The sequence below is a fragment of the Physeter macrocephalus genome, chromosome 4 (assembly GCF_002837175.3).
Source record: "Physeter macrocephalus isolate SW-GA chromosome 4, ASM283717v5, whole genome shotgun sequence".
NCBI lineage: Eukaryota > Metazoa > Chordata > Mammalia > Artiodactyla > Physeteridae > Physeter > Physeter macrocephalus.
Genome location: NC_041217.1, coordinates 59,677,175 through 59,704,173, shown reverse-complemented (window position 1 = coordinate 59,704,173; position 26,999 = coordinate 59,677,175). Strand labels below are relative to the sequence as shown.

Genomic DNA, 26,999 nt, shown 5'->3' with positions numbered 1-26,999 from the left:
GATGGAATTTCAGGCACTTATTAAGTACAGGGAGGACTGTTCAGACTTGGGTAATGATCATTTGCTCAGAATACAGTATTTGCTTGTGGCAGAATTAGAGAAACATGATGTTTTAACTACAGTGTGTGGGACTCTGGTGAAATAAAAATTTCTTGATGAGTTACCGAAAAAAAATCGTTGTCAAATATCTTTCTCTGGAAGGAAAAGGGAAGAGAGTCACCATTTATCAAATACCTAACATGCCTATATATATGCTATATTGTAATAATGATGTATGTTATATATTTTATGTAATATATATTATAAATAATATATGTTCTCTTATATTGTTTTATTTCTACTACTGGGTAAAACTGGTATTCCAATTTTATGACTAACTTACGTAAGCTCTCATGGCTAGTAAGTGGGAGAGAAGACCTGACCTTAATTTTGCCCTCAATTACACCATTTACATTCTTCCCACGTCACATCGCCATACTGCCTCCTAGAAGAGAGTTTTATTTCTCTTTTCATACCTTCAAAAAACCCCACAGCTTTATTTGAGGTATAATTGTTATACATGCAGCACATATTTAAAATATGCAGATTGGTAAGGTTTGACATAAGTATCCACCTGTGAAACCATCACCACAATCAAGATTGTGATAGCCATCATCCCCCCAGAGTTTCTTCATGTCCCTTTGTGAGACCTCCCTCTACCCCCTCCCTGCCTTGTACTCCTTAGGCAACCACTGATCTGCTTTCTGTCACTACAGAGATTCATTTGCATTTTCTGTAAATTGAATCATATGTACTCTTTTTTGTCTGACTGCTTTCATTGAGCATAATTATTTTGAGATTCATCCATGTTGTTGTATGAATCAAATAATTCATTCCTTTTTACTGCTGAATAGTATTCCAGTGAGTAAATACACCACAGTATATTTATCCATTACTTGTTGATGGACATTTGGGTTGTTTCAGGCTACTACAAATAAAGCTGCTATGAACATTCATGTACAAGTCTTTGTATGGACATAGGCTTTAAGTTCTCTTGGGTAAATACCTAGGAGTAGAATGACTGAATCATATAGATATAGGTGTGTGCTTAGGGAGCTGTATGTTTAACTATTAAAGAAACTAACAATTTATAAAATGGTTGTACCATTTTACATTCCCACCAGCAGTGGGGTTGTTCCAAGTCCTCCACATTCTCACCAATGTTTGATATGGTCAGTCTTTTTAATTTTATATATTCTAATAAGTATGTATTTAATGGTACCTCAAGGTGGTTTTCATTTGCATTTCCCTAATGACAAAGACTTTTGAGCATGTTTTCATGTGTTTATTTGCCTTCCATGTATCTTCTTTGGTGAAGTATCTGTTCAAATCTTTTGTCCATTTTTAAATGGAGTTGTTTCTTTTTTATTGGGTTTGGAGATTTTTTTTAATGTATATTTTGGATACGAATTCTTTCTCAGATCTGTGATTTGCGATTTTTTTTCTCCCAGCCTGTGGGTTATCTTTTCATTTTTAAAGATACTGTAGACTCAGTCATCTGGGCTGGCTTAAACCTGGTTCTGTGTAATGCAGTGGGACTGATTGGATGATGACTCAAAAGTCAATGCAACTGTTTATACCTCAGATTTTATGATGATAATTGCAGAAAGGGATAGTCCATGAAGTGTTATTGTGTGTTTGCCTTCCATAAAAATTTCTGAAAAGGGCTAGCCAATTTGGGATCAGCTTCTAAAAACCAGTTGCTAAGGAGTATACTGTACACAAACCGAGAAGGACATCAAAACCGATAGGATTCAGGAAGAGTCACTGGGAACCCAGAGAAAATTTGATCTGTATGTGGGACCATGCTTTTAGGGAGCTCAGCATGTAAGTGGGGCTTTCAGGTTGAGCCTGTTTTTGTCTAGGAAGGGGACTGGCAGCTGGAAGGGCTAAGGACTGAATGCTGTTAGAAAGTCTCTATTAATAAATGCTTTCATTCTTTGGCAGGCTCACTTTACATGCAACTCTGACACCAGCAGAATTGGTCTTTCCTGCAGTCACCCGCCTTCCACCTCCACAGCCAGCTCTCACTCACTGATTGCCCTCCCCAACCAATAATCTGAGCAGCTCAATCACATCGAAGTGATAGGCACTTAATAAAATGCCTATTCCCTAGGGCAGTATTCAAATTATATACCAGACTTTATCTAGCCTACTGTTAATTGGACAGTTTATCATGTTGTTTAAACATTCTATATTCTTTTTTTTCCTTTTTTTTTTTTTTAAAGAGGGGGGAAAGTGTCATCTGCTGTAGAAGCAAAAGACAAGACAAAGGCATACAGACCCCAGGGAAATGCCCAGTTTCCACACTACTATGGGAGAGATCATTCAGCACAGGTCCAGACCCTAGGTTCTTTGTTCTAGCCACCCCCTATTTCTTTGGTATTGTCAGAAGACAAGATTCAGTTCCCGAGTGCTGGTAGAAGAGGGAGAGTGGTTCCAGAGCTTCCTATAAGTACTGAGTGAACAATTTGAGCTTAAAATTTTCCCTTTTTAAAATATTTAAAAATAAATCAAACTCCATCCTGTGCTGTACACAGCCCTTTTGACTCCCTGACATTGATTTGAGGAAAGAGAAGGGGTGTCAGCGCTGGAAGGGCCTCGTCACTTTCTCCCGCCATTTCGGTTTGGCTTCTCCCTTGGGTACTGTGCTGTTGGGCTTGGAGGCTGCAGTGGCCCCAGGGCCCAGCTGAGGAGCTGCAAAGAAGTTCTCGTTGGACATCTGGGCTGGGGGTACTTGAAAAATCCGGTTCAAGAAATCCTGAAGGTCAGCAGGAGGGCCATCTGGGGTAGCTCCCTGCCTCCCACTGGTGCCTGGCATCCATGAACCAAATGAGATGTGATAGGGGACTCTGCGGGTATCTGGGGAGATTCCCACACGCTGGCATCCAGCCCACTCTGTGATGTCATGCACCTTTTCATCCATCAGCGCAAAGTAGGTGATCTTGAGGCCCAACATGCTTGACTCTGCCCAAAAGTCTCCTTCCTCAGCAGGATGCAGCCTATTACTACTCAGCACAGTATCTGGCACTCTCAGGTTCCTGGTCCATTTCAAACCTCCTATGCTTTCTCTGGCATCGGCTGCACATCATAGTATTCATTGCTTCTTTGAGGTCATCCTGCAGCTTGGACAGAAACTCATTCACTGACCGGCTCAGCTCATTCTCTGCCATTCGCTTCATCCCATATTCCTTCCGTCTTCCAGGGTTGCTGACAAAGTCCCAAGCTGCCCGCGAAACCTTGAAGGCCTCCTCAGCCCGGGGATGATTATTTTTGTCAGGATGAACCATCACTGCCGGCTGCCTATAGGCCTTCTTCAGTTCAACATCTGATGCTGTGGCTTCAACTCCCAACACGAAAAGGGTTTAGCTCATTCTCAGGAACCCCAGCCATGGTCAACAGTCGAGCCACTTCCTCTTCAGGCTGGCAGTAGTGACCACTAGCTACAGGTGCATTCCCCTGCCTATTGGTCCTCTGCTTGACCCAAGGCAACTCCAGCCAGCCCCACTGAACTATTCTTACCAGCTGCTGCCACGGCCTGCTCTCTCTCAGCAGAATCAGGCACCGCTGCCAGGTGGGAGAAGCCAGCCAAGAGAAGAGCCAGGTGGCTTTTCCCCTCCAGCCTAACTGGTCACTCAGTCCTACCAGAAACTGCCAGCCCAACTGTAGACAGCCCAACAAAAGGGCCAGAGTCAAGAGCAGCAAAGCATCCAGTAGCCTAAGAAAATGGGTGAACAGCCCTGCCCCATAGCAAAACCCTTGGCTCAGAAACTGGAACATCACCTGGGCCCCATCCCCCAGCCGCCCTGCCCAGACTCCCACCCAGACCCAAAAAAGGTCCAGATCACTGCCTGTCAGCTGCCTGCATGCATAGATGAGATGGCCACAAGTTTCCACGTACTCCCCACTAATACCAGCAGTTCGATCAGCCACCAGAAGCCTGCCTGTCCAAGCTGACACAGTTCCTCTGCCCCCCACAATTCCAGTCCTCTGTGCTAATCTGCCTGACTCCATTTCCGACCCAGCCGATGTCGACCAGGAGATCTGGGATCTCTGCATCCACCCTCCCGAGTATCCTCCTTGGCTGGAATGCAGTGCCGTTGTCTCCGGGCTGCAGGTTTCTTTCCACTGGGCACATGTGAAAAATCACTGGGAAACTTAAGAGGTTCCTCCTCATCATATTCCTCTTCCAACTCTTCGTCTTCCCCCAAAGCTGGAGAGGTACAATGGTGGCAAAAGTTGCTAGAAGAGCTATCTCCTCCCTCAGCGTAAGGCCCTTCAGGGATTTCAGGGGTTCCTTGGCAGTTACAGGCAGATGGAATGGAAAGAAAAGAAGGGTTCCCATCCTCCTGGTACCCAGCTTCATTCTCTCTTGAGAGTTCCTGGTCCACTCCTGACTCTTCTGAAGATGCCTCACTCTGATCAGCGTCCTCTCCATCCCTAGGGGGTCCTGGACCCCTTGGAGGGCCATGGCTTGGATCTGACCAGTGGGCTGGATTTGGGAGCTGTGTGTACTTAGGACTAGAGTGCTCTGTGAGGCAGGGGGTACCATTAGGAGCAGGCCCAGCCGAGTCCCTGAGTCCTGAGAGTGAAAGTATTTCAGGGTCCACAGAGGGTCCTAAAGTCCTGAGGGAGGCACCACCACCATGCTGGGCTCCACACAACCCTCCTTCTCCTGGGTGCTTCTGGGCCATGACCCCAGGGCTTCCTGAGGATTTTAGGTCACAGCTATCGTGGTAAGTTCTGATGCCGAAGAGCGGCGGTAACTCCTCCCCACTGGAGCAGCTGGGCCGAGGGCCGGGGGAGCTACAAGAGCAGTTCCCCCGGCTCCACCTCCCGTTCACTCTCTCTAAACATTCTATATTCTTAATGACTGTTAGCTGCTAAAACATTCTAGTATTAGTACTTCTCTTCTGGTGCACATATGTACTTACTTCTGTTAAGTATGTATCAGGAGTGAGCCTGCTGGGTCATAGGACAAGCATGTGCTTAGATACTATGAAATAGTTTTCCAAATGGTTATACTAATTTACACTCTTACCATCAATGAACAGGAGAGTCCTGATTGTTTCACATCCTCATTAATGTTTGCTCTTGTTGGTCTTTAAATTTTAGGCAGTCTGACGAGTAAGGAGTAGTATTGAACTGTGGTAAATAGTATTAGTATCAAATAATAGTATAGTATCAAATTAAATAGTATTTAATTTGAATTTCTGTTATCCATATATTTCAATATATCCCATCCAACTTGCTCTCTTTAGAGTGTCACCTTGATACTTCTCCAATAGAGTGGTGGAGCAGCCTATGCTGCCTCCTTTTGAACTTTTGTGGTCCTTCATGTGACTTCTAAAGCTAGGTCATGAAAATCAATGCACTTCCGTCCTGTTCTCTTGGATACAAACTCTTGGAATTTCTATTGTATGTTTTTGTTTTTAGTGATTTCTAGCTTAATTCTGCAAAGGTCAGAAAACATGTTTTGTATGATTTCAAGCATTAAAAATTTGTTGATATATGTATGGCCCAGTGCATGATCTTTTTGGTAAAAATTCCAAGTGCACATGATAAGAATCTATATCCTGCAGTTGCTGGGTACATGTTCTATAAATGCCAATTAGGTTAATTTTGTTTATTGTTTTGTTTACATATCTTATATTCTTGATGATTTTTTTTTGCCTCATTTTATCAGTTGCTGAGGTTGTGTTTTAAAAAATGTACATTTGACTAAGATTGTGAATTCTAATTTTTTCTTCAGTTCTGTCAATTTTTTGCTTTATGTATCTTGAGGCTACTTTATCAGATCATAGAAATTTAAAATGAATATGTCTATTATATGATGAATTGAACCTTAAGTTATTAGGAAACATCCCTCTTTGTCCCCAGTAATGCTTACCCTAAAGTTTTCTTTGTCTTATATCAATAAATCACTTCACTGGCTTGCTTTCTGTTAGTGTTTGTGGTTATGGCAGCTGGTACTTTCCAAAGTTGGCCACAATGTATCCCATCCCACATGCTCTCTTTACTCTGTGACCTTGATACTCCTTCAGTGGAATGGTGGAGACTATGTTGCCTCCTTTTGAACCTTTGTGGTCCTTCATGTGACTTCTGAGGCTGGATCATGAAAATCAATGCACTTCTGTCCTGTTTTCTTGGAATTTAGCTCCCAGGCTCTGAGAAAGCCCACACTGGCCCACACAGAGAGATCATATGGAAAGACCATGTTAGGTGTTCAGGCCAATTGCCTAGCTGAGGTCCTGACATGAAGTGCCAAATATATATGAGGATGCCTCTATGACACCAGTCCCCAGCTGCTGAGTCACCCCCAGTCTCCAAGTCTTTCCAGCTGAGGCCCCAGACATTTTGAAGCAAACAAGCCACACTACTGTGCCTTGTCCAGGTTCCAGATTGTGAACATAATTAAATGGTTGTTTTATGCCACTAAGTTTTGAAGTTATGAGCAATAGTAACCAGAACAGCGTAGTATAAGTTTTCTATCCTTTGTTAACCTTTGTACATCTTTATTTTTAAGGTGTATCTCTTGTAAAAAGTGTGTAGGCTTGTAAAAAAATTGTCTGACAATTTTTTTCTTTTAATTGCAATATTAAGTCTATTTATGCTTAATGTAATTACTTATATATTTGGGTTTAAATCTTCCATACTTCTATTTTCTTATTATTTGTTATTCTTTTTCTATATTATTTTTTCTCTCCTCTCTTGACTTCTTTTGGGTTGATTATATTTTATTATTTCATCCTCCCCTCGTTAGCTGGTTGGCTATACATTCTAAATAACTTTTAACAATTATACTAGAAATTACAAATGCATCCTGAACTTCCCTCTCAAGTGTAAAGTTTCAGATAATCTCTCAAGATACCTGTCATTAAGCTGAGAGTGAAACATGTAGACAAGAAAGCAAAGAAATAAATTAGGATTGAAGATTATATCTATGGGAAAGAACTATGGGTGTGGTTTCTGGCACATGGAGCTGTCTGGTCTCTGTAGATCAAAAACCAATTAAGTTTTTGAAGAGATCACATTTTCCAAGAAACCATGAGACTTAAAAAGCCTCTGAAAAAAAAAAAAAGGCCTTTGGGTGGTATAAACCTTAAAACAGCCCTTGGACCCCCAAGTTTCCATAAGCAGGACAAGTCTGTAAAAGCTATACAGCTTTCAAGGAAGACACCCTCTCCAACCTCGCTTCAGATGTAGCTGTGGAGAATAACAGACAAGGAAAAAAAAGCCTCAGGGGATGAAGCTGGAAGCCCCAGAGAACAGCAGACAAAGGAATTCCACCCCAAGGGCCACATCAAAGTCACAGCTAGGAGGTCTCCCCACTTCTGGGGCAAAGACGCTAGACAGGCTCATTAATTATATGGACTGATGGCTGCTGTATCTCGCACTCCTCCTTTTATCCTATGGGAGTTTTGTTTTTGTTTTTGTTTCTTTGCAGTCATCCTGGTCAGACCATGAGGAGGAGGAGGCATACCCTCCAGAGAACCTAGCCTTTGAACTTTGCAGCAGTTGGTAAATGGGATTTGGGGCTGTCTCCCTGGGGAGGAAATGAGTGTGCTCTATGAGTGGCATTAAAGGAAACACGAATATTAACTGCCTAGAGGGGTTACTGGGGTTGTGACTGCTGTGTGTTCACAAACCCACTTCTTTTCCCTGGGCTCATGGACCTCATTTCCCATCCTCCCTTACAAGAAAGCATGGCCTTGCTGAGGTCCAGCCAATGGAATACGAGTGGAAGCAAAATGGCCGTTTTCAGGCCTGGCCCGTAAAAACCTCCTGAGAGATTCTTCGTGCACTTCCCCATTTTGTCTTGGTGCTGATGAACACAGTGACTTTAGAAGTCGGGCCTTAAAATGGAGGATCTACAAGACAGAAGGAGCCTCAGTTCCTGAATCACTGCTCAGGTACCTGTTCTGAAATGTATTTGAGTGAGAAAGAAATGTCCATTTGCTATTACAGTTGGCATTACCCTAACTACTACACGAAGCCATCGCCTACCCTGACTGACCGCACACTACCTCTGCCTTGTCTGGGAGTGTAGAGAGGGAAGGGCTACATTTTAAATCTCTCAATCCTAACAGTTTTTCTAAGTAGAACATAAGGCTCAATTTTAAAGTAAAAGTCCCCAAGCTCCATTTGGACAAAGTGCCTTGGCCCCTGGGTGATGAGCACCTGCCTTTGCTCCCATTTCACTCCAAAGGGGAAGCCTGTTTGAGCCCTGAGAAGCAAGACCTCAGGAGACATGAGGAAAAGGAAAGTCAAGCAGAATCAGAGATACTCTGATGTAAAGTTACCTTGAGATATTCTGAGTCTTTCCTTCCCTTTTTCTAGGTAAGGAGGCATAGACTCAAGAATTAAAGTGGTTCTTCACATAAATTTGGTGACAGAGCTAAGATTAGAAGTCAGATCCCCTACTATTATTTATGGCAGAAGAAAAAGGATAGGCACATACACTACTGCTTTAGCAGGCAATTAAGCATTCTTTGATGCCTTATGATTTTTCTTAAAATTTTACACAAATTTTTCATTCTACATCATCATATATCCTCAATGATTTTATGTAAAAGAAACTTTAAAATTACTTGTCACAAAATAAAAAAGACCCTCCAGGAAGATGCATGTGGTCATCTACCCCTGGGCACACTGCCACTTACCCCCAGGCATGCACAAATCCCAGTTTGAAAGACACAGCTTGATCACAGATACAAAATTATCTTAGTACTAGGATCTGATGTCTTAGGGTCCTCTTCCTGTCCTGATGCATTCTCTTATCTATGATCTATGGTCTACCCTTCCCTGGTGGTCCAGTGGTTAAGACTCCGTGCATGGGTTCGATCCCTGGTTGGGGAATTAAGAACCCACATGCCGCAAACAAACAAACAAACAAAAAACAGAAAAAATAAAGCAACTATGATCTGTGGTCTACCATCCCCATTTCCAACCTCAGTTCTAGGAACTCAAGCACTATCATCCAGGGAGAACTGCCAGACTCCTACTCATCCTTTGAGGTTCAAGTTCCAGCATCATCTCCTCCAGGAAACCTCCTATGACAATTCCAAGCCCAGGTGTTCCTTTCCCTGTCCACCCCCCACTCACCCCCACCCCACCACTAGACCCTAGGCATGCTAATCCTAGCACTTACCATGCCATGTTGCAGTGTGTTTGTGTGCATGTTTGCTTCCTCCAGAAAGTATGACACATAAAAAGTACTCAACAATGTTAGCTGAATGAGTGATTTTAAGGTGGTGGCTGCCGGCTCCATGGGGCCCACTTGTCATCATACTCCCTAGCCCACTGCCGCCATGCTTGAAGGGATGCAGAACTCAGCAAGTGCACACTTACTGGCTGGGGGAGGGGCTCCGGAGGTACCGAGCCTGCACGGCTCTCATATTGGCTTCATCCTCTTCACCTGGGACTACCTGCTCCTCTTCTGGGTCCCCACTTGTTGCCATGACAGCCTGTCAGCCTCTGTAGGTTTGGCATGAAAAGGGCAGTTAGAAAACCTGATTCTGGAGGTTTTGTTGGGGGAAAGGGTGTGTCAGTGATGTCACCTCAGTGGAACTAGGAATGGGAAAGTCACCACATGTTTTTTTTTTTTTTTTTTTTGTGGTATGCGGGCCTCCCTCTGTTGTGGCCTCTCCCGTCGCGGAGCACAGGCTCTGGACGCGCAGGCTCAGCGGCCATGGCTCACGGGCCCAGCGGCTCCGCGGCCTGTGGGATCCTCCCAGACCGGGGCGCGAACCCGGTTCCCCTGCATCGGCAGGCGGACGCGCAACCACTGCGCCACCAGGGAAGCCCCACCACATGTTAATAGCCTGGTGGGGAGGTCACCCATGAGGAAAACCCAGTCAGACTTGATCCAGCTACTGTTATCAGGACACCAAGATGCACACCCCGGCCGTGTAAACAGCCCACCTTGGAGTCGCAAGATTTAAGAAGTGACAACTTGGCTCCTTCCACAAATGCCAGCAAGAAAGCAGTGAGGGGAACCAGAAATTTGCCTCTCTCTCTCCCTCTCTCTCTCTCTCTCTCTCTCTCATACACACACACACACACACACACACACACACACACACACACACACACACACATCTTTTGTCTTTACCGGGAAGATGGCTTCTTCAGCGTCTCTAACCAAGGCCACAGGAGCCACTACCTTTGGCTCAGGCGCCATCCCACAGCCTATTAAGGAATATGAGATCTCCCAGGACCTGGTCCCAGACATGGCTGGGCCCTGACACTCAGGGCAGAGTTGCTGCCCCTTTGTTTGTAAGTCCTGGGCTCACAGGACAAAATGAAGGGAGAAGCACACTCACCGCTGATCTGCCTGTATCTCCACACCAAGGGGCAGCCACCCAAGGGCTGACGGACCCAGACAAAATGTCCAGAAGCTCCGACCAGTGAGAGGGACCGACCTCCCCTCTCCAGTGTTCCTTCTCTGAGGGGCAGGACAGCTGTTCACAGGAAACCCTAGCTAGCTTCTAAATTTAGCCTCTGGTCCCACAGCCTGGCAGATCTCTGGGAGGAAGGAATGCAGGCTCAGGACCCAGACCCAAAAGCAGGCCCCACTTAACTCTTTCCCTCCTGGCTGATTCTCTGGACACTGACATGAGCAGCAGAGTTGGGAGAGGTTCATTCTTTGTAGACAGAGAGGCCTAAAGAAAAAGTTTGATTGGGGCTCTCTCTCCATGCCTTCCAGCCTGGGGCTGCTATTCAAAGTGCTTCCTGAAGATAATCTAAAGCCAAAGATCTAGGAGAATAAAATAAATTGTACTTTAACCCCATGTCAGCACAGAAGGGGTTGGAAAAAAAATACCAGATATAAGGAATGGGGAGGTTCCTCTGTAGATGTTGGGAGAGCATCGTGGTGAGACTAAAGGGTAATCATTTCTTGTGACCAGGGCTCCATTTCTTTGGACAGAGATGACTCTGGATACTGAACTGGACAGTTGTGCTCCCCTTCCACAACCCCTGCCCCACATTCACCTCCCATGGTGATGGTCAATTGGCAACCCTGGGTGATATAAACTTTCCATGAGCTTCATAAACTTCAAATGTGCTCATAACCCACCCTACTCCACTACACCAATCCCCACCAACATTACGATCAAAGCAAAGTCCAAGAACCCAATAGTTCACTCCCTCACCCCGCACATTCTATAATGACTCCATTCCTCCATCCATCCGTTCACCCGTTTGTCTACCCATTCACAAATATCCACTGATATCTGTTATGCATCAGGCTCTATACTTGATCAAAGTTAGTAAGACACACAATTACAGGCTTAAAATGGTACTTCTTCCCAGCTAGGTGGAACAATGCTTGGCACAATAACAATTGGCTGAATAAATGAATGAGCTCACAGTTTATTAGGAGGGATGAGACACAGACCAAAAATAACTCAAGCAGAAGGCAGAATGTAGTTAGTTAGTATCCCAAGAGAGATCCTGTGTGAGTGCTGTGACCCAGGGTGCTGTGTGAGTTCAAAGGAGGGAGAGAGCCCTTCTGGCTGAAGAAGTCAGGAAAGGCTTCATGAAAGAACAGATAATATATGAGCTGGCCTTTAAAGCACATGTTGACTTACAACAGCAGATATGGTGGGGGGAAGGAATTCCAGAGGGGTTGGCATGGAAAAAGTTTGGGGGTAGCAAAAACTAGTTTCATATAGTGGTTAGAGCTTTGAAGAAAGAAAACAGGGTTGTGTGCAGAAACTTGGCAAAGCTGGGATGGGGGCTCCTTTGGCTAGAGTGGTCCAGGAAGGCATCTCTGAAGAGGCACATGGCATCACCAATGGCCAAACCCCTGTCCTGGGTGTCAAATAGGGCCTCGGTGAGTGTCTCTTGAAGAATGGAAGAATGACCACAACTGAGTAACTATGGGAGTTCAATTCACCTCCAGACTTCAAGGTTCCATGAAGATGAAAGGTGATATGAGAAGGAGGTGAGATGGAGGAGGGAGGGATGGAGAGTGGATGGGAATCGGGCAGAGGACTAAAGAGTGGCATCAGTCACGGCAAGGCTTAAGATGACAGACCCCCAGCACAGGGAAGAAGAAGGTGGGTAGGAGGTGGGGGAAAGATGGAGAGCCAACACACCTAAGAGAGGCAGCAGATAAAGAGGGGACCACATAGGAGGAGAGAGGACAGTGGGCTTCTCTCTTCTTTATACCCTTTAAACCTTTACTCACCACCCCAGAACTCACAGAGGGTGACATCTGGGTCCCTAGCCTGGTGGACTAGAAATCAGAAAACCACTTCTTAGCTATGTGACCTTGGAGAACCCATTTAACTTCTTTGAGACTTAGAAGCCTGTTTGTAAAATAGAGAATCATAATACTCATTTTGTTCTGATCACCCAGGTCTAAGGTGGAACCTCTTCCACTGCCCCAATTTCATTATCTATGTCATTTCCCAGGTCATGCTTCTGGTAGCACTGGCACTCTTTAAGTCGGGTGACGAGCCATCCCAGTTTGCCTGGGATGGAGACATTCCTGGGACATAGGACCTTCTGTTTTAAAACTGGGAGAGTTCCAAGCAAACTGAGACAAACTGGTCACTGTATTTCTGACTATCTTGGTTGCTTGTATACTATCTTCCTCCCTGACCAGATTAATAGTTCTCTGGGGGTAGAGATTTCCGGTCTTCCTCATGACTGTGACTCTAGCGTGGCGGTGAGGTAGACCAGGAAGGGAAGTAGATTAACAGATCGTATTATGCCTTGAAGTATTTCAGCAATTGTGACTAACACCCTTCTTTTATTGGCGTTGAAACCCTTCCTCTGAAATCATTTCCCTTCATATTATGAGGCGGCAACTTCCAGTCCCTTATAGGCGAAGCCCACGTTATAGTGAGAAGCTCAGGACTTTGCCCACCTGCTAGGTGGAGAGAAGGCAGGGGAGGTAACTGAGAAGGTGGAGAACGTTCCTTTCGGGGCCTTTGGTGAAGTGGGTGGAGCAGGAGTCCAGTCCCACAGGTGAGCTCACCTGTCAGTCCAGCCGAGGGGTGGGCCATGGGGGCCAGGCTGGGCAAAGGTAGACAGGAAGGGAGAAACCACAGGGACTGAAGTCTGGACTGGGCCAGAGGCTGTAGTAGGTTTAACCAGTCAGCCCAGACTGGTTACAGTCAGGGGCCCACCAGCACCAGGCTGGACTCGGGGCAGAGAGGACGCAAGACCATGGAGGGGAAGATGCAGCCCGTGCTGTGGATGCTCTGTGCAGGTGAGCAGTGCCCAGGGGTAGGTGAGACAGGGGCTGAATGCTGAGGGTCTCCAGGGAGGGCCTCCAATGACACAGTTGTATTCCTGCTGGGCAGAATGATACGTCTGTCGTTCAAAAAGCAGGTTCCAGGCCAGCACCCAGAATCCGAATGTTTTTTATTCTCATATTAGTAAATAAAATTCCAGCCCATTTCTGGAATTCATAATACTCTCAAAACTGTATTTTCTGATCCCACATCAGATCGTCAGATCAGACATAAGATCTGACGACTGGGACAAAAATATTTAAAATCAGGGTTGTCCCAGAAAAGCCAGGATGTGTGGATCCAGGATTTGTGTTCACTACCTGAGATTTTAATCATTGCCTTAAAACCAGAGAAAGAGGCAATGGTAAGAGTGATAACATCTGTTATCGCATATAGGGAAACTAAGGCAGAGAAAGGCTGCAACTTACCCAGTATCATTTACAGAGCAAGAGAAGACTCAAACCCTTCGAAAAACAGCCAGTTAGATATAGAACGACCCTTTCCAAAGGCCAAAGCCCTGTAGCTCTCTTGATACTCTGGTCAGTGAAAACTCAAAACATGGGGAAACCCCATGGAAACCCCACAAAATAAAAACCAGACATTCGCTGATATAATGGTAGACTCCAAATCAAGTGCTAAAAAGCAAAGTCATTGTGTGAGGACCCACAGAGTGCTAAGGGTTAGGATGGAGATCTTGGCGTTAGAGTCCTGGGCACCGACAAGAAGTAGAATGAGCAAGGAAGTTGAGAGATGGGGGTTGGGTGGATTTTAGGACTGTCTTTAATTCAGTGTATTTGAACATGCTGAGAATCTCATCAGCTTGCAATTTATTTATTTATTTTAAAATTGAGCCACATTTTAAATCTGAACATATTATTTCCCATTGAATGAAAGATTCTTTAAATTCTGTAGTGCTTTACAACTGGCAAAATTTCACACACATGATTTCATATAATCCCATAATAACCCTTTTTGTTTCTCCTACTCCAATCTTGCCCCTCCCCTCTTCCTTCTCCCCACTGGTAACCACTAGTTTGTCCTCTATGTCTGTGCATCTGCTTCTTTTTTTTTATTCACTAGTTTGTTGTATTTTTTAGATTCCACATGTAAGTGATATTATACAGTACTGGTCTTTCTCTGTGTCAGCTTGCAATTAGAAATTGTTGTGGGCTTCAGGGATCTGCAAAACTGGGGCATGTTGTCGAATCCAAGTTCGTGTGCCCCATGCACAGTGAAGCCAAACAAACTGAAATGTCGGGGTTTGGAGCAGAGAAAGTTTTATTGCAAGGGCAATGCAAGGAGAACAGGTGGCTTATGCTCAAAAGAACCAAACTCCCCAGTAGGTTTCAGGGAAGCACTTTTAAAGGCAAGGTGAGAGAGGGGAGTCACAGGGTATGTGAACAGCTGGTGAATATTTCTCTGATTGGTTGATGGTGAGGTAACAGGATGGTGTCACAGGGGTTAACATCACCAATTCTCAGGCTCCAGTAGGTCTGGGAGCTGCATACTCATGGTCATCCAGTACTTAACTTCTTCCATTTGCTGGGGATTTTAGCAATTGTAAAACAACTCAGGAAATGTGCATCAGATACTGCTATCTAGGTACTTCAGGGAGGAACTAAACATTCTGTGACTTCAGTATGGCTGATTTACGATTTAAATTCTTACCAGTTCTCCTGGCCCAACTGCTATTTTTGCGTTAATTCTTGATCCAGACTTTTGTGACTCAGGGAAGGTGTGGGAGATGAAAGGTTTTCTACAAATAAGAGACAGGCAGAGGACATGGGGAGAGGAGTCTGTCCTGGGAAGTCCCCATGGAATCCTGCTTGGTTACAGGAAGAGGTGAAGAGTTTTACCAGGAAACTTGGGAGCCCCAAGGCCTGGGAAGCAGAATGGAGGAGGGTCTGAGTTAGAGCTCACTATTCAGATCTTACAGGCAAGTCCCAGGCCAGATGGCCTGCCAGCCCAGTGTGGTTCTCCTAGGCCCCCAGGCTCCCACTCCTCCCCCATCTCTCAAAACACGACCTTGGAGCTCTTGGCTGGAGAATAGCCCAGTGCAGGGGAAGGGTTGGGTCAAACTCAAAGGCCCTGCCGGGAGGCCCATCTAACTGGGGCAGAGGGGCCCTCATCATCAGGTTAGAGCGCATACTTGGTTCATTCCTTCATTCAAACAGCTCTTTACTGAGCACATAGTTTGTGCAGGCACCACAGGAGTGAGGGGTCTGGAATGATTGCAGTCATGAGGGACCTGTCTCAGCCATCAGATTCAGACCGGAAGGATGTGCTTCAAGCCCAGAGGGTAGGAGGCTGAAAGGAAATGACCACCCTTTCTGGGCTGGGCCAGTGACCTCTGATCCTCTTCTATAGAGCCTAGAAGTCTCCCCACTGCCCCGCCTCCTCCCCTACCCCAGTACACACCCTTACATCTGTAGTCTGGCTGCAACCCAAAACCCATGCATGACTTAAAAGAGGGGATTTGGGCTTGGGAAAAAAACAAAACAAAACAAAACGTGCACCCAGCTTAGATTGAAATGTGGACTTAACTGTGAACTGCCCGGAGCAGTACATTTCACCTCTTCCTGTGAGAAGGCATGTGACCCCTGGGTGAACTCATCCAGCTCAACCAGTTCTTGGGTTTGTGTTCAGACACACTGATAAAGTGTGTCTTCTGCCCCCACCCCCTTCCCTCCACCCACCCAGCCTGCCCTGCCTGGCACCACGGGCTCATCACCTTTGCCTCCATACTTTACACTAAGGGGAAGGGGCTGGAGCAGTGGGGCCGGGGAAGCTGGGCTTGGTGGCTAGCTCCGGGCATGTGTTTGCCAAGTGGAAATGTTTGGGGTGAAATAGCCATTGCTATGTACAAGTGAGCAATGAAGGCCTTCAAAGGTCAGATGTAAAAGCAGCTGGGTGGCCCTCCCCACCATGGCTCAGGAGAGGATGCCAGAGGAAGAGCAGGGAAATTAGGGAGGGCTTCCTGGAGGAGGTGGAGTTTAAGTTGGGTTCCAGAAGTCATACTGGCTTTCCCCCTACTTCCATTCTTCATCTGAACTTGCCTAGTAACAACTTAAATTTTGCTGATGTCCAGGGCAGAGTAACATAACAAAGTTGATGAAAATAGACCCCAGGACTCATCGGATTTTGGGGAGTCAGAATAAAATCACATAAGGTCATATGAAGGGGACACAAACAGAAGGTGGTGCATTTGAGAATTTAAAAAGAGCACTTAAACCGAATAAAAGTCAGCCTGACAATTCCAAACAATGTCAGTGACACAATACCTCTCCCTCCCTGGCAGATGCTCCCACGCCCTCCCCCTCTGACGGCACTTGAGAAGGGCAGGCCCTCTTCCTTAACTGACTTTAGCGTGGGGCAAATTAGTTGACCTCGATAAATCTCAATTTCCTAATTTGTGAAATGGAGAAAGTAACCTATAATGTGTAAAAATGCACACTGTACCTCATTCGGTTATTAGGGATAATAAATGAGTTTGTCAACGTAAATACCCTGGAACAGTGCCTGCCACATAATAAGCATTCAATAAATGCCAGTTACTTATTATTATTGTTGTTGTTATTAGTGTGGGCAAGTGTAAATTATAGGAAAGTAACTAGACTTTGGTGATCAATTGTTTGATCACTCTGATCTGGCAGACATCTGCCAAGAGGATGAGAGTCACTGAGGATGAGGGATTCTGTCACCCCTCCCAAAGGCTGCTAGAGAAAACACCCCAGCTTGTGTACAGGACCAAGGCTCTTCCACTCTGGGAATTTTTTCAGCCACCAGACTCCATGAAAATTTGATGTGATGGAAGGTACAGCTGCAGGAAAAGAGATACTTAAAGAGGATCCCACCAGGGGGAAAAAGTCTCTGAGAAGCTCTGCCCAGAGTCACTAAAATCTTTGAAGACTTGATAAAAAGCACAAACAAACAACAACAACAAAGGCCCATCTTCCTACAGCTAGAGGAAACCTAGAAGCTTAAATTTGAAAAACTTAGGAAAGTACTGCTTTTCACTGAGAAATAAGGGAATCCATCATCCCAAAATATTCCAGATGAGAAAAATTTTTTTTTTCTCACCCATCTAAAAAAGTTTCAGTAAGCTCATGGGTGCTTCATCCATGGTGGGCTTTTGGAACTAAGTTTCCAAGTTCTTGTCCTTTTGAGGTTGATCAAGCCATTTTAGAATCCTTCCCCTGGGGCCTTTGTGAGAGCCACAATCCCCAGCAGGATAATTTTCCCTACATTCCTTAGACTTGTCCACTCTGAAGTGCCATGATCCTGTTTGTCACACAGGCTCGGGGAGCTCCCTGGTATCTTCCCTGTCAGAGTGTGACCCAGTGTCACTTGCACTTCTAAGTCCACGCAGTGACCTGGCCCAGGCTGTGAGGTTTACGGGCTCAGCTTCAGACATGTACATCTGATGAGAATCAGATAAGAGAGTGGCCTTGTGCCCAGTTCATCTTGACCCCGAGAGGGTGGTACTCAGGCCAGAGCCAGAGTGGTATCAGCCGTTAAGTGCACTACAGATGGGCAGCCTGGCCTTTCATCTGCTCCATGGTTGTGAGCCCCGTTGCCACACCAGTCCCCAGGACCTGGCTCCCACCTGGAGTCTGGGCATGACCTGCTCGTGCCTGAGCACAAGTCAGAAGCTGGTGCTCACAGGAGGGCTCACGTGCCTGTGGGATCACACTGTCTTCCTGTCAGAGCTGAAATCAGGATTAAAATGCTCCAGTTTCAGCTCCAGCCTTGAAGTGGGAAGGATGTAATAAATGGTCAGCTTAAGAGGGGTATGTGTGCAAAGGGGGAGGAGTGATGGTTTAGGGCATGGCTGGTACCCCAGACTGCCCATCACAATCACCTGGGGAGTAAAAGTACAAAGGCCCAGCTTCCCCCAGACCTTCTGAATCAGAATACTGAGGGGCAGAATCTGGGCATCTCTCTGATGGTGAAAAGTTACCCAGGTGACTCTGATGTGAAAGTCTAGGTTCAGAGTTGCCTATTGGACCTCGAGGAAAAATAGGTTTAATGAACAGCCATCTCTGTGACTAGGGCTGATACTCTGCATGAGACTTGCAGCTCAGTTTTGCACCATCTCACTGCTTCCCTGAGTTAATGCCCAGCCTCTAAACTGGTGTGTTAACTTCTCACATTTTCATGTGCATAGAAGTCATCTGGGGATCTTGTCAAAATACAGACTGATTCAGTAGGTCCTGAGACTATGCATTTCTAACAAGCTCCCAAGTGATGCTGCTTCTCCAGGGACTACAGTTTGAGAAACAAGTCTCCAGGAAAGAACTGGTTCATGGGCATGGGTGTGATCCTCATCTTGCCTTTTCGCCCTCCAGAGTCCCATCCCAGGGCTTCTTGGTGATCCAGCGACGCTGCTTACCATGATGCTGGTCAGCAGGAAGGAAGTCTGGGGGGAAATACGCCTGGCTCAGCAGGTGCTTGTACCCCTGGCAGTTCCTCACCCTGCTAATCCCTCCTCCTTCTTTCCCGAAACACTCTATTCTGTCAGTTGCCATGATTCACCCTCTCCCGGTTCTCCTCCGACATTCCTGGCCCAACCCTTTCATGTCTTCTTTGCAGCTTCATGCTCCTCAGCCCACCATGAAATGTCAGAGCTCCCTCCACTCAGACCCCCTTCTACATCCACATCCACATCTTTAGCTGACACCCATTTCAATTGACTCACAAATTTCTGTCTTCAAACCCAAACTCTCTCTTGAGCCGTAGAACCGTAAATCCAACGGTCCACGTGACTTCTCAACTTAGACATCTCAGAAGCAGTTCAAACTCACAAGCTGAAAACCAAACTCATGGTCTTTGTCCCCATATCTGGGCCTTTGTCAGTGATCTCTACATCAATAAATGACACCCCATCCATCCAGGAATGAAAGCCACAAACCTAACAGTCATCCATTACAGTTTTCTATTCTTATGTAATAAACTACCCCTTAACTTAGTGGTAACTTAGTAACTTAAGAAAATAATAAAAAATATTTATTTTGCTCACAAATCTGCAACTTGGATGGGGCTTGGCAGGGACAGCTTGTCCCCATCCCCTGCAGTATCAACTGGAGTTACTTGACTGGAGTTGGAAGACCCACTTCCAAAATGCTGGCTCACTGGCTGGCAAGTTGGTGCTAACTCCAGTTCCTCTCTTTGTGGACTTCTCCACAGGGAAGTTTGGGCTTCCTCACAGCATGGTGGCTAGATTATAAGAGCAAACATCTAGAGAGACAGAAGGTGGAAGCTGCCAGTATCTTAAAGTCTGGGCCCAGATACTGATCCAGCATCTATTACCATACTTCCACCATATTCTATTGATCAAGCAATCACAGAACCCAGACTCAAGGAAGGGGATATGAGTCCTATTTATTTATTAATGTATTTATTTATTTTTAAATTTTTATTGGGGTATAGTTGATTTACAATGTTGTGTTAGTTTCAGCTGTACAGCAAAGTGAATCTATTATACATATACATTTATCCACTCTTTTTTAGATTCTTTTCCCATATAAGCCATTACAGAGTATTGAGTAGAGTTCCCTGTGCTATACAGTAGGTCCTTATTATCCATTTTATACATAGTAGTGTGTATACGTCAATCCCAATCTTCCAATTTATCCCTCCCCCCACCCTTACCCCCTGGTAACCAGAGGAATTTCAAAGTATTTTGGGACCATATTTTGATGCCACCATATCACCCTTAACAGCTCCTTCTCCTTCAGCTACAAATTCAAGTCATCACTATGTCGTAATGATTTTAGCCCTCCAACGTCTTCTGAGTCTGTTCATCTTTCTCTGTTTCCTCTGCCACCTCACCGATGTAAGCTGCCTCTCCTAAGCTACTTCCATAGCCTCCAACTGACTTTGGGAGCCTGTTTTATCCCTTCTCCTATCTGCTGTCCACCCTGAAGCCAAACTGATCTTTTCAAATGAAATTATGACCATGTTGCTACCCCTACTTAAAGCTCTTTAGTGATTTCCCATTACTATTAGGATAAGACTCATATCATGAGGATAGATTCTCCTAAGTCACGTTTAGGCTCTATAAACCACTGAAATATTCCCCCAAATCCCAATATTTCAGCACCTAGACTGCCTCCTATACCTTTACACCTTGAACATCACAAAAATGTTTATCATATCACATCCTGAACTTCTTGGTCTGGAAAAGTATTATCATCAGACCTACCTGTCGTGTCAACACCTTCCTTTCAGTCTAACCTTAAAAAATCACAAGTCCTTTCTCTCCATAAAGCCTTCCTAGGTAACTTTGGGCCCCAATGATTTCTTCCTGATTTGAATTTGAGGTCTCAACCACTTTTTTGACCCTCTGTTATGCTGCCATTTAACCTTTCACCCACTTTGGGACTTGTTTTCCTAAGCAGCTTGGGGATAAGAACCTACTGCTTATGCTTTTTTTTTTTTTTTCCCCTTGGTATCATAGTTTCCAGAACAAGGGCTCACAATATATGTTTGGTTTTCTACTATCAAGGCATAACTTTCCGGTCCTCTTTTCCTCTCCAACTCTTTTCATTGAGTTCTCTCCTCAAATCTAAAACTCCCTTTAATCCAACTAGGGCATCCATCTTACCGAGCATTCTCAGATACTACTATTGACCTTTAAATTGTGAGCCTCTACAACGTGTGCTAAACTTAAACAACTAGATTCTTGTCCTTGGTGATTGGTTTTTGGGGGCTGTTCTGCCCAGTTATCTCCTTTATAATTTTCCTTTCTCTCCCCTCCAAATCTAAGTTAACTTTCTATCTGGACAACTTTCCCAAATAAGGCTTCTTTCCAACCAACACCTGACCTCTAACCAGCCCCACTGCCTCCCCCAGTGCCCATTTCTAAGCCCTGGTTCTCTTTTCTAAGACGGCCTCTAAAAAGGCCAGGGAAGGCAGCCCAGGTCTCACTCTCGCAAGGCCACTAGCATTCTGGGGGCCAGAGGAGGATGGACTAAAAGAGGATGGGCCCGCGGAGGGGGGGCACTGAGGAGTGGGAAGGGCTGGAGAAGGGGGTCCGTAGAGGGTGGCGACCACGATGCCCACAGCCGAGCCCCCAGCCCCACGCTCTGACAAGAACCGAGACTGCCAGGCACAGGAAGTGGGGACCCTGCCCCCAACATCAGGGACCAGAAGTGAGCGTTGCTGGGACAGGCTGTGGGGCCAAGGTCACTGGGGAGGGATCCGTGTTTGGAGCGTGCCCTTGGGTTCACCTCCTTCATTTCCAAATTGGAAGAAACTTACAAATTGTGCTGATGTTGCAAATTGGCTACTTGTCCCTTTATGCTCCTCACCATATTTCTTGGGCTAAAATCAATCATCATACTCAAATTGTGACAACAAAAGTTGTATTGAGCAGGATGTTGTCAACCAAACCAGGAAACTTAGACAAGAGACTGGCTGAGAGCACTTGGCAGTGCCCTCCTTGCAATGAAGACTGGGATAAAGATTTGTGGAAACAGACCAGCACCCCATTTCTCTGGGGCACAGCCACCTAGTATAGTAACAATAGCTCTGCAAGCAGCATAGTCATGGAATGTAAGCCTAATCTGGCTTCAGGTACCTGCGTTCCCAAGTCTCTGCCATATGTTCTGCCTGGGGAAAAGCAGTGGAAATCCACAGTAACTGAATATCTAGCTCACCAAATGCCAGACTCTAGAGGACTCTTGCTTCTTCCGGCTACCAGTGGGTTCTTCATTTTTCTCCTAATTTAATTATAGAAAGATAGACATCAGTGATTTTCTAACTGACAAGTACCTTTTCTCTCTCCCTCCTTTGAGTGCTCACTCATTTGATGCAAGAAAGAACTCTCTGTGTATGTATAGCTGATTCACTTTGTTATGAAGCAGGAACTAAAACTTTACCACTGTAAAGCAATTATACTCCAATAAAGATGTTAAAAAATAAAGTGTATCCCTTATAGAAAGTCCAAAAAAAAGAACCCTCATACTCAAAAGAACTGCTTGAAATAAATCATACGTTGTAGATAGCAAAAAAAAAAAAAAAAGACTCAAATTGCTGTCATGGCCTCTTAGACTTGGGCCCATCCCATATTTCTGGCTGCACTGGGAGTGGTATAACTTTGGAATTGCTTTGTAGGAGAATCTTGAGGGGTGAAGTTTGGCAGATAGTGAAGTTTGTCCTAAACTTCCCTGATGGCACAAGTATGATGTTTGTACTTGGCCGCTGTGTTTATTTGGAGTCATCATGGGAGGCTAAAGGATATCACACAGGGGGAATCACAACCCCCCCAAACCACCCCTTTGGTTCAATCTCTACACACTGGCTTGTTTTACTTTCTGGAACGTGGCCCACTTTCTCCTGTGCCCTGACCTCTGCACAGTGCACATCTCTCCCCCACTCACCCCTTCCCCCGTTTTCTTGTGGTTCCCTCCTGCTCATCTTCCAATGTCAACTCAAAAGACCCTTCCTAAGGACAACCTCTCCTCATCCTCCAATCCTCGGTTATATCCTGTCATTGAATGTGTACCACTTGTTACCATGGTGGTTTTACATTTGCCTCTGTGATTATGTATTTATTATCATTTGACTTACGCAGAGGATCAGACACCATGAACGCAGGAACTGTGCCTGTTTCTGCTTGTCATTTTGTCCCCAGGGTCTGTCAGAGTCCCTGGAACAGGGGCATCCAGCAGCCATTTGCCGGGTGGGTGTTCATGAATGAGTACCTACCCTTTGGATCCTCACCAGGCAGCAAGCTGGTTTACTCTCAGTGTCTCTTATCTTGTCTCTCTTCCCTCCTTCTTACTCTGTCCTGCTTCTCTCCAAGCCTCAATTTCCTAATTGCATTGGTTTCTATCAACATTACCCATCGTTTCTAGGGATGGATGGATGAGAGGGGCTAATTAAGGAAATGGATTTGCCCTGCGTGTTAAAGGAAGAGAGTCACTCACCGTGCCTTCCCTCCCTCCCAGATGGCACTTGTGTTTTAGCAGGGGCTTCAGCGCCTTCACTCAGCAGTGGGCATTTCAGTATTGAGAGAGCCAGTGGACGACATATTTGACTTGGAGGTAAAGTTTAGTTGCTCCTCAAACTACCCCACCTTGGCAGCACTCAGGTTTTGTCTCCATGTCCTCCCTGCCTGCTGGGCTTGTCTCTGTTCCCAGATCATTCTGTCCCTGGAGCAGCCCTCTCTGCCCAGGGCACCAACTCCTTATCATTTGCACTTAACACTTAATTAGGCTTTATTAGGATGCTGGCTGACAGTGATGCTGGCTAACTGCTTCCTAGGCAGGGACTGTGTCATGAACCGCTCAATCGATAAAGTCTTACTAGCACCCAGCTCTGTGTACATACCTTGGGGTGGGAACTACCAAGCGATGGGTACAAGAGAAGTCTGAGACACAGACCCTGCTGGAAGGAGCTGCCATATGATGAGGAGAGACGGCCCGCACACATAGACCCACAATGACATGAGAATGACGTGTGCATGGGGTACATGCTCCCTGAAGCGCTTCAGCAAAGCCAGTAAGGGCTGCGATGGTCCAAGTGGATTCCTGGAGGAGGTGGGGCATGAAGATGCCTCTGATCATTTTTCCAGGGCCGTGCACTAAACTAGGGCCTTAGGAAAATTTCATTAAATTGACCGGAATTCATAGATTCCTAAAGATCCATGTTGAACAAAGAGTTCCTCAAATATCCATGGAGTTCTAACCCCCCTCCCCACCTCTCCATCCCTCCTCCCCCATCTGCCAATCTGAGAGCCTACAGGAGTCATTCCCACCTTGTGGGGGGCAGGACAAACCAACATGCACGTGCGTGTGTGAGCTGCACCCCTTTTCCTAGAGACCAGCGCTTTCTCAATGTCAGAGCATGTACCTAGTCCTGGGGTGCGATGGGCCCCTTCTGGCCTCGGGCACCTCCTCCCTAACTAAGAATGTGGTTTCTCTGAGCAAATGGATTTTGCTAAGTGGAGGCATTCCTGCCAGTTTTCCAAGGGTTCCCATAATGTGCTGTGTACGCCTAAAGCCGCCAGTCCATCGAGCATTTCATTATTCTCCTTGGATGTATTGCTTTCTGGTTATCTCTCAAGAGACACTTTATTATCTTCTTAACACACCTTAATTATTTACAAGCAATCCTGGAGGCTTCAAGCTGTCTCTTCACAGCCCACCCACTTAGGGAGGTTAAATGACCTTTCCCATTTCCCTCTGGGGCCACTTGCAGGCTTGGCATCCCCTCTCTGGGCTCCTTTTGTTCTTTATTTAATTTTTTTTTTTTTTGACATTTTCTAGCAATGTGTAAGGTAAGTTCTTCAACCAAGTTTCTCTGGTTTCAAATCCTACCCATCTTTTAAACTTACATTCTCTAGAACTCATTCAGTTTGCTGTCCAAGAGCACTTATTTGAGCATCTACTATGTGTTAGGCAGTTTTTTGAGCCCTGAGGATATGAAAAGGAAGGAAAAACAGTGTAGCAGAGGAGAAGGATATGAAAATATAGAATGCTGGCACAGTTCTTGCTTATGTGCCAGGATGAAGTGCATGCTAAATATGTTGTCATCCAACCCTCACAACAACCTTGAGTTAGATAATATAATTATCCTCATTTTGTAGTCGAGGAAACTGAGGCACAGAGAAGTTAATTAAGTTGTGCAAGGTTCCACAGCTAGGAAAACTAAGAATGAGGATGCCAGCCTGGGCAGTTTGGCTCCAGCGTTTGTGCTCTTGGCCACTCTGCCATATGTAATAAACTCTCATGAGAGAGTACTAGGATGAAGGTACTCGTGGGTGGTACCCATGGCACAAAGGACAGAGTCATCTACTCTGCTTGAGAGCCTTTGGGCATTTTCTCTAGGATAATGTATGTGCTTCAAATTTCTTCCTCAGCAAACCCCTATTGTGCTGTGAGATTTTCATTCCTTCCTTGCAGGTGAAAGCACCTGCTCCTCCAAGTTGTATACCCTTGGGAAGGTTAACACATCACCGAACTATTTGTTTTTAACACCTTAAAGTGAATTAGCTTATCAGATGGATGGTCTTGTAAATATCAGAAGAACTCAGCCTTGAGAAAAAAAGGAGAGTGTGGGGAGGGAGCAGGAAAGAAAGAATACCTCTGGAGCATGAGGGACACAGCTGTCGGCAGCAACAGGATAGGAGAGCTGCAACTACTGGGGAGAGGATGGGTTCTGGCAACTGGAAAGAAGATACCCAATGCAGATCTGTACAAACAAGTAGAAAGGGAGGTTGTCGGAAGGCTCTAGAAGCAAACTTCTCCACTTCCTAGTTTTCTGATGATGGATTAGATGTCCCACGGGGTACTTTTGTCTCATCCACTGAGTAGGATGCAAAGATTCCACAGAACAGAAAAACGAGGGCCACAGAGCTAATAAACAGTAAGCCTATAGAAAGAGGTGAAAGGAACTGGGTTTATTACAGTTTATTACAGAACTGCGGGTGAGAAAGTTGGTGATTGCAAACATCAGAATCCTCTGAGTTCATGATGGGAAATTATTGAGAAGTTAAGCCAGATGTCTTTGCTGCCAGTGATGTCAGAAAAAGAGGATACTGACTGAATCAGTGAGAAGGATTTGATTAGCTGTGGAGGATTTCCAGTGATGGCTGTTGGCGTGAAGGTCTTAAACACAGGATAAATTCTCATCTAGGATTATGGAAAATGTAAGTGTGTCTCAGGGCACCAGATCAGCCTTTAAAGATCCTTCTCAGGTTTACAAATAGCATTTAAATAGTGCTCTATACTTGTTCAAGATTTTTCCCTTTTCTTTATGAGTTCTTTCTCATCCATTCATTTCAATCTCTTCCCTCACAAATTAACATAAAATGACTTTAACTCGCTTTTGTAGTGGTCTCTAAAATTGATCTATTCTTTAGTTATAATCGTTAGTAATTATTATTCCTTTATGATAGTTCACCCATGGTGGTGGTAAGTGGTTATCTCTTGTGATTAACTTCTAACTAAGGATGTGCCTCAACGAGACTATGGGATGAGAAAGTGGAAGTTATTTGATATGAATATATAGAGAGAGAATATATTGAACACACATATACATAATGTAACTGTCATATGTTGAGCACTGATTATGGGTCAGGAATCCTTCTAAACAAAGTACACATTTCATGTTATTTAATCTTCAAACAACCCATTTTTCAAGTGAGGACCCTGGCACAGAGAGCTTGCATAAACTTCTCAAGGTTGTACATTTAGTAGATAAAGGAACTGGAATTCCAATGGACGCATTCTAGCTCTGGAGCCTGTGCATTTAAACTCAATGCTATGCTACTTCCTGAAATGGCCATAGAGAAGTTGTGTATTAAATATGGACTGGTACAGGAGTGGCCCAAGATGGCTGCATAGAAAGACGCTGAGCTCACCTCCTCCCACAGACACACCGAATCTACACCTACATATAGAGCAATTCCTCCTGAGGAAGATCTGAGGGCTGATTAAACAGCTACTGCGCATAGAAGGACAACATAGAAATGGGTGGGAAAGACAGATGTTGTATCCATGGGAACCCAATCCCCAACACAGCAACCTGCAGTAAGGAGGGATATTGCTGATGGGCCTGAGTACGAAATTGCCCACCCCGGGAAACAGCATAAAAATCAGCAGTTTATGGGCTTCCCTGGTGGGGCAGTGGTTGAGAGTCCGCCTGCCGATGCAGGGGACACGGGTTCGTGCCCCGGTCCGGGAAGATCCCACATGCCGCGGA

General features: G+C 45.4%; 2 protein-coding genes and 1 pseudogene across 3 annotated transcripts in view; 1 reads left to right on the top strand and 2 right to left on the bottom strand.

Moving 5' to 3' along the window:
- Positions 1-10,482, bottom strand: part of STYXL2 (serine/threonine/tyrosine interacting like 2) — a 32,355-nt gene extending 21,873 nt beyond the window's left edge. The window contains exons 1-2 of one of the 2 annotated variants that reach the window (XM_028488668.2): positions 10,365-10,482; positions 9,391-9,516 (exon numbers count right to left, since the gene is read on the bottom strand). In XM_028488668.2, coding sequence (XP_028344469.1) covers positions 9,391-9,500 — 110 coding nt within the window. In that variant the 5' untranslated portion in view covers positions 9,501-9,516; positions 10,365-10,482. Of the gene's footprint in view, positions 1-9,390; positions 9,517-10,364 lie in introns of those variants that run through there. The other variant, XM_028488669.2, reaches the window with a different exon arrangement.
- On the bottom strand, positions 354-5,052 carry LOC102975769 (dnaJ homolog subfamily C member 14-like; annotated as a pseudogene).
- A 2,677-nt stretch (positions 10,483-13,159) lies between the features above and the next one.
- The window catches only part of GPA33 (glycoprotein A33), a 47,122-nt gene continuing 33,282 nt past the window's right edge, over positions 13,160-26,999 (top strand). The window contains exon 1 of the mRNA XM_007114731.4: positions 13,160-13,264. Coding sequence (XP_007114793.2) covers positions 13,222-13,264 — 43 coding nt within the window. The 5' untranslated portion in view covers positions 13,160-13,221. The remainder of the gene's footprint in view (positions 13,265-26,999) is intronic.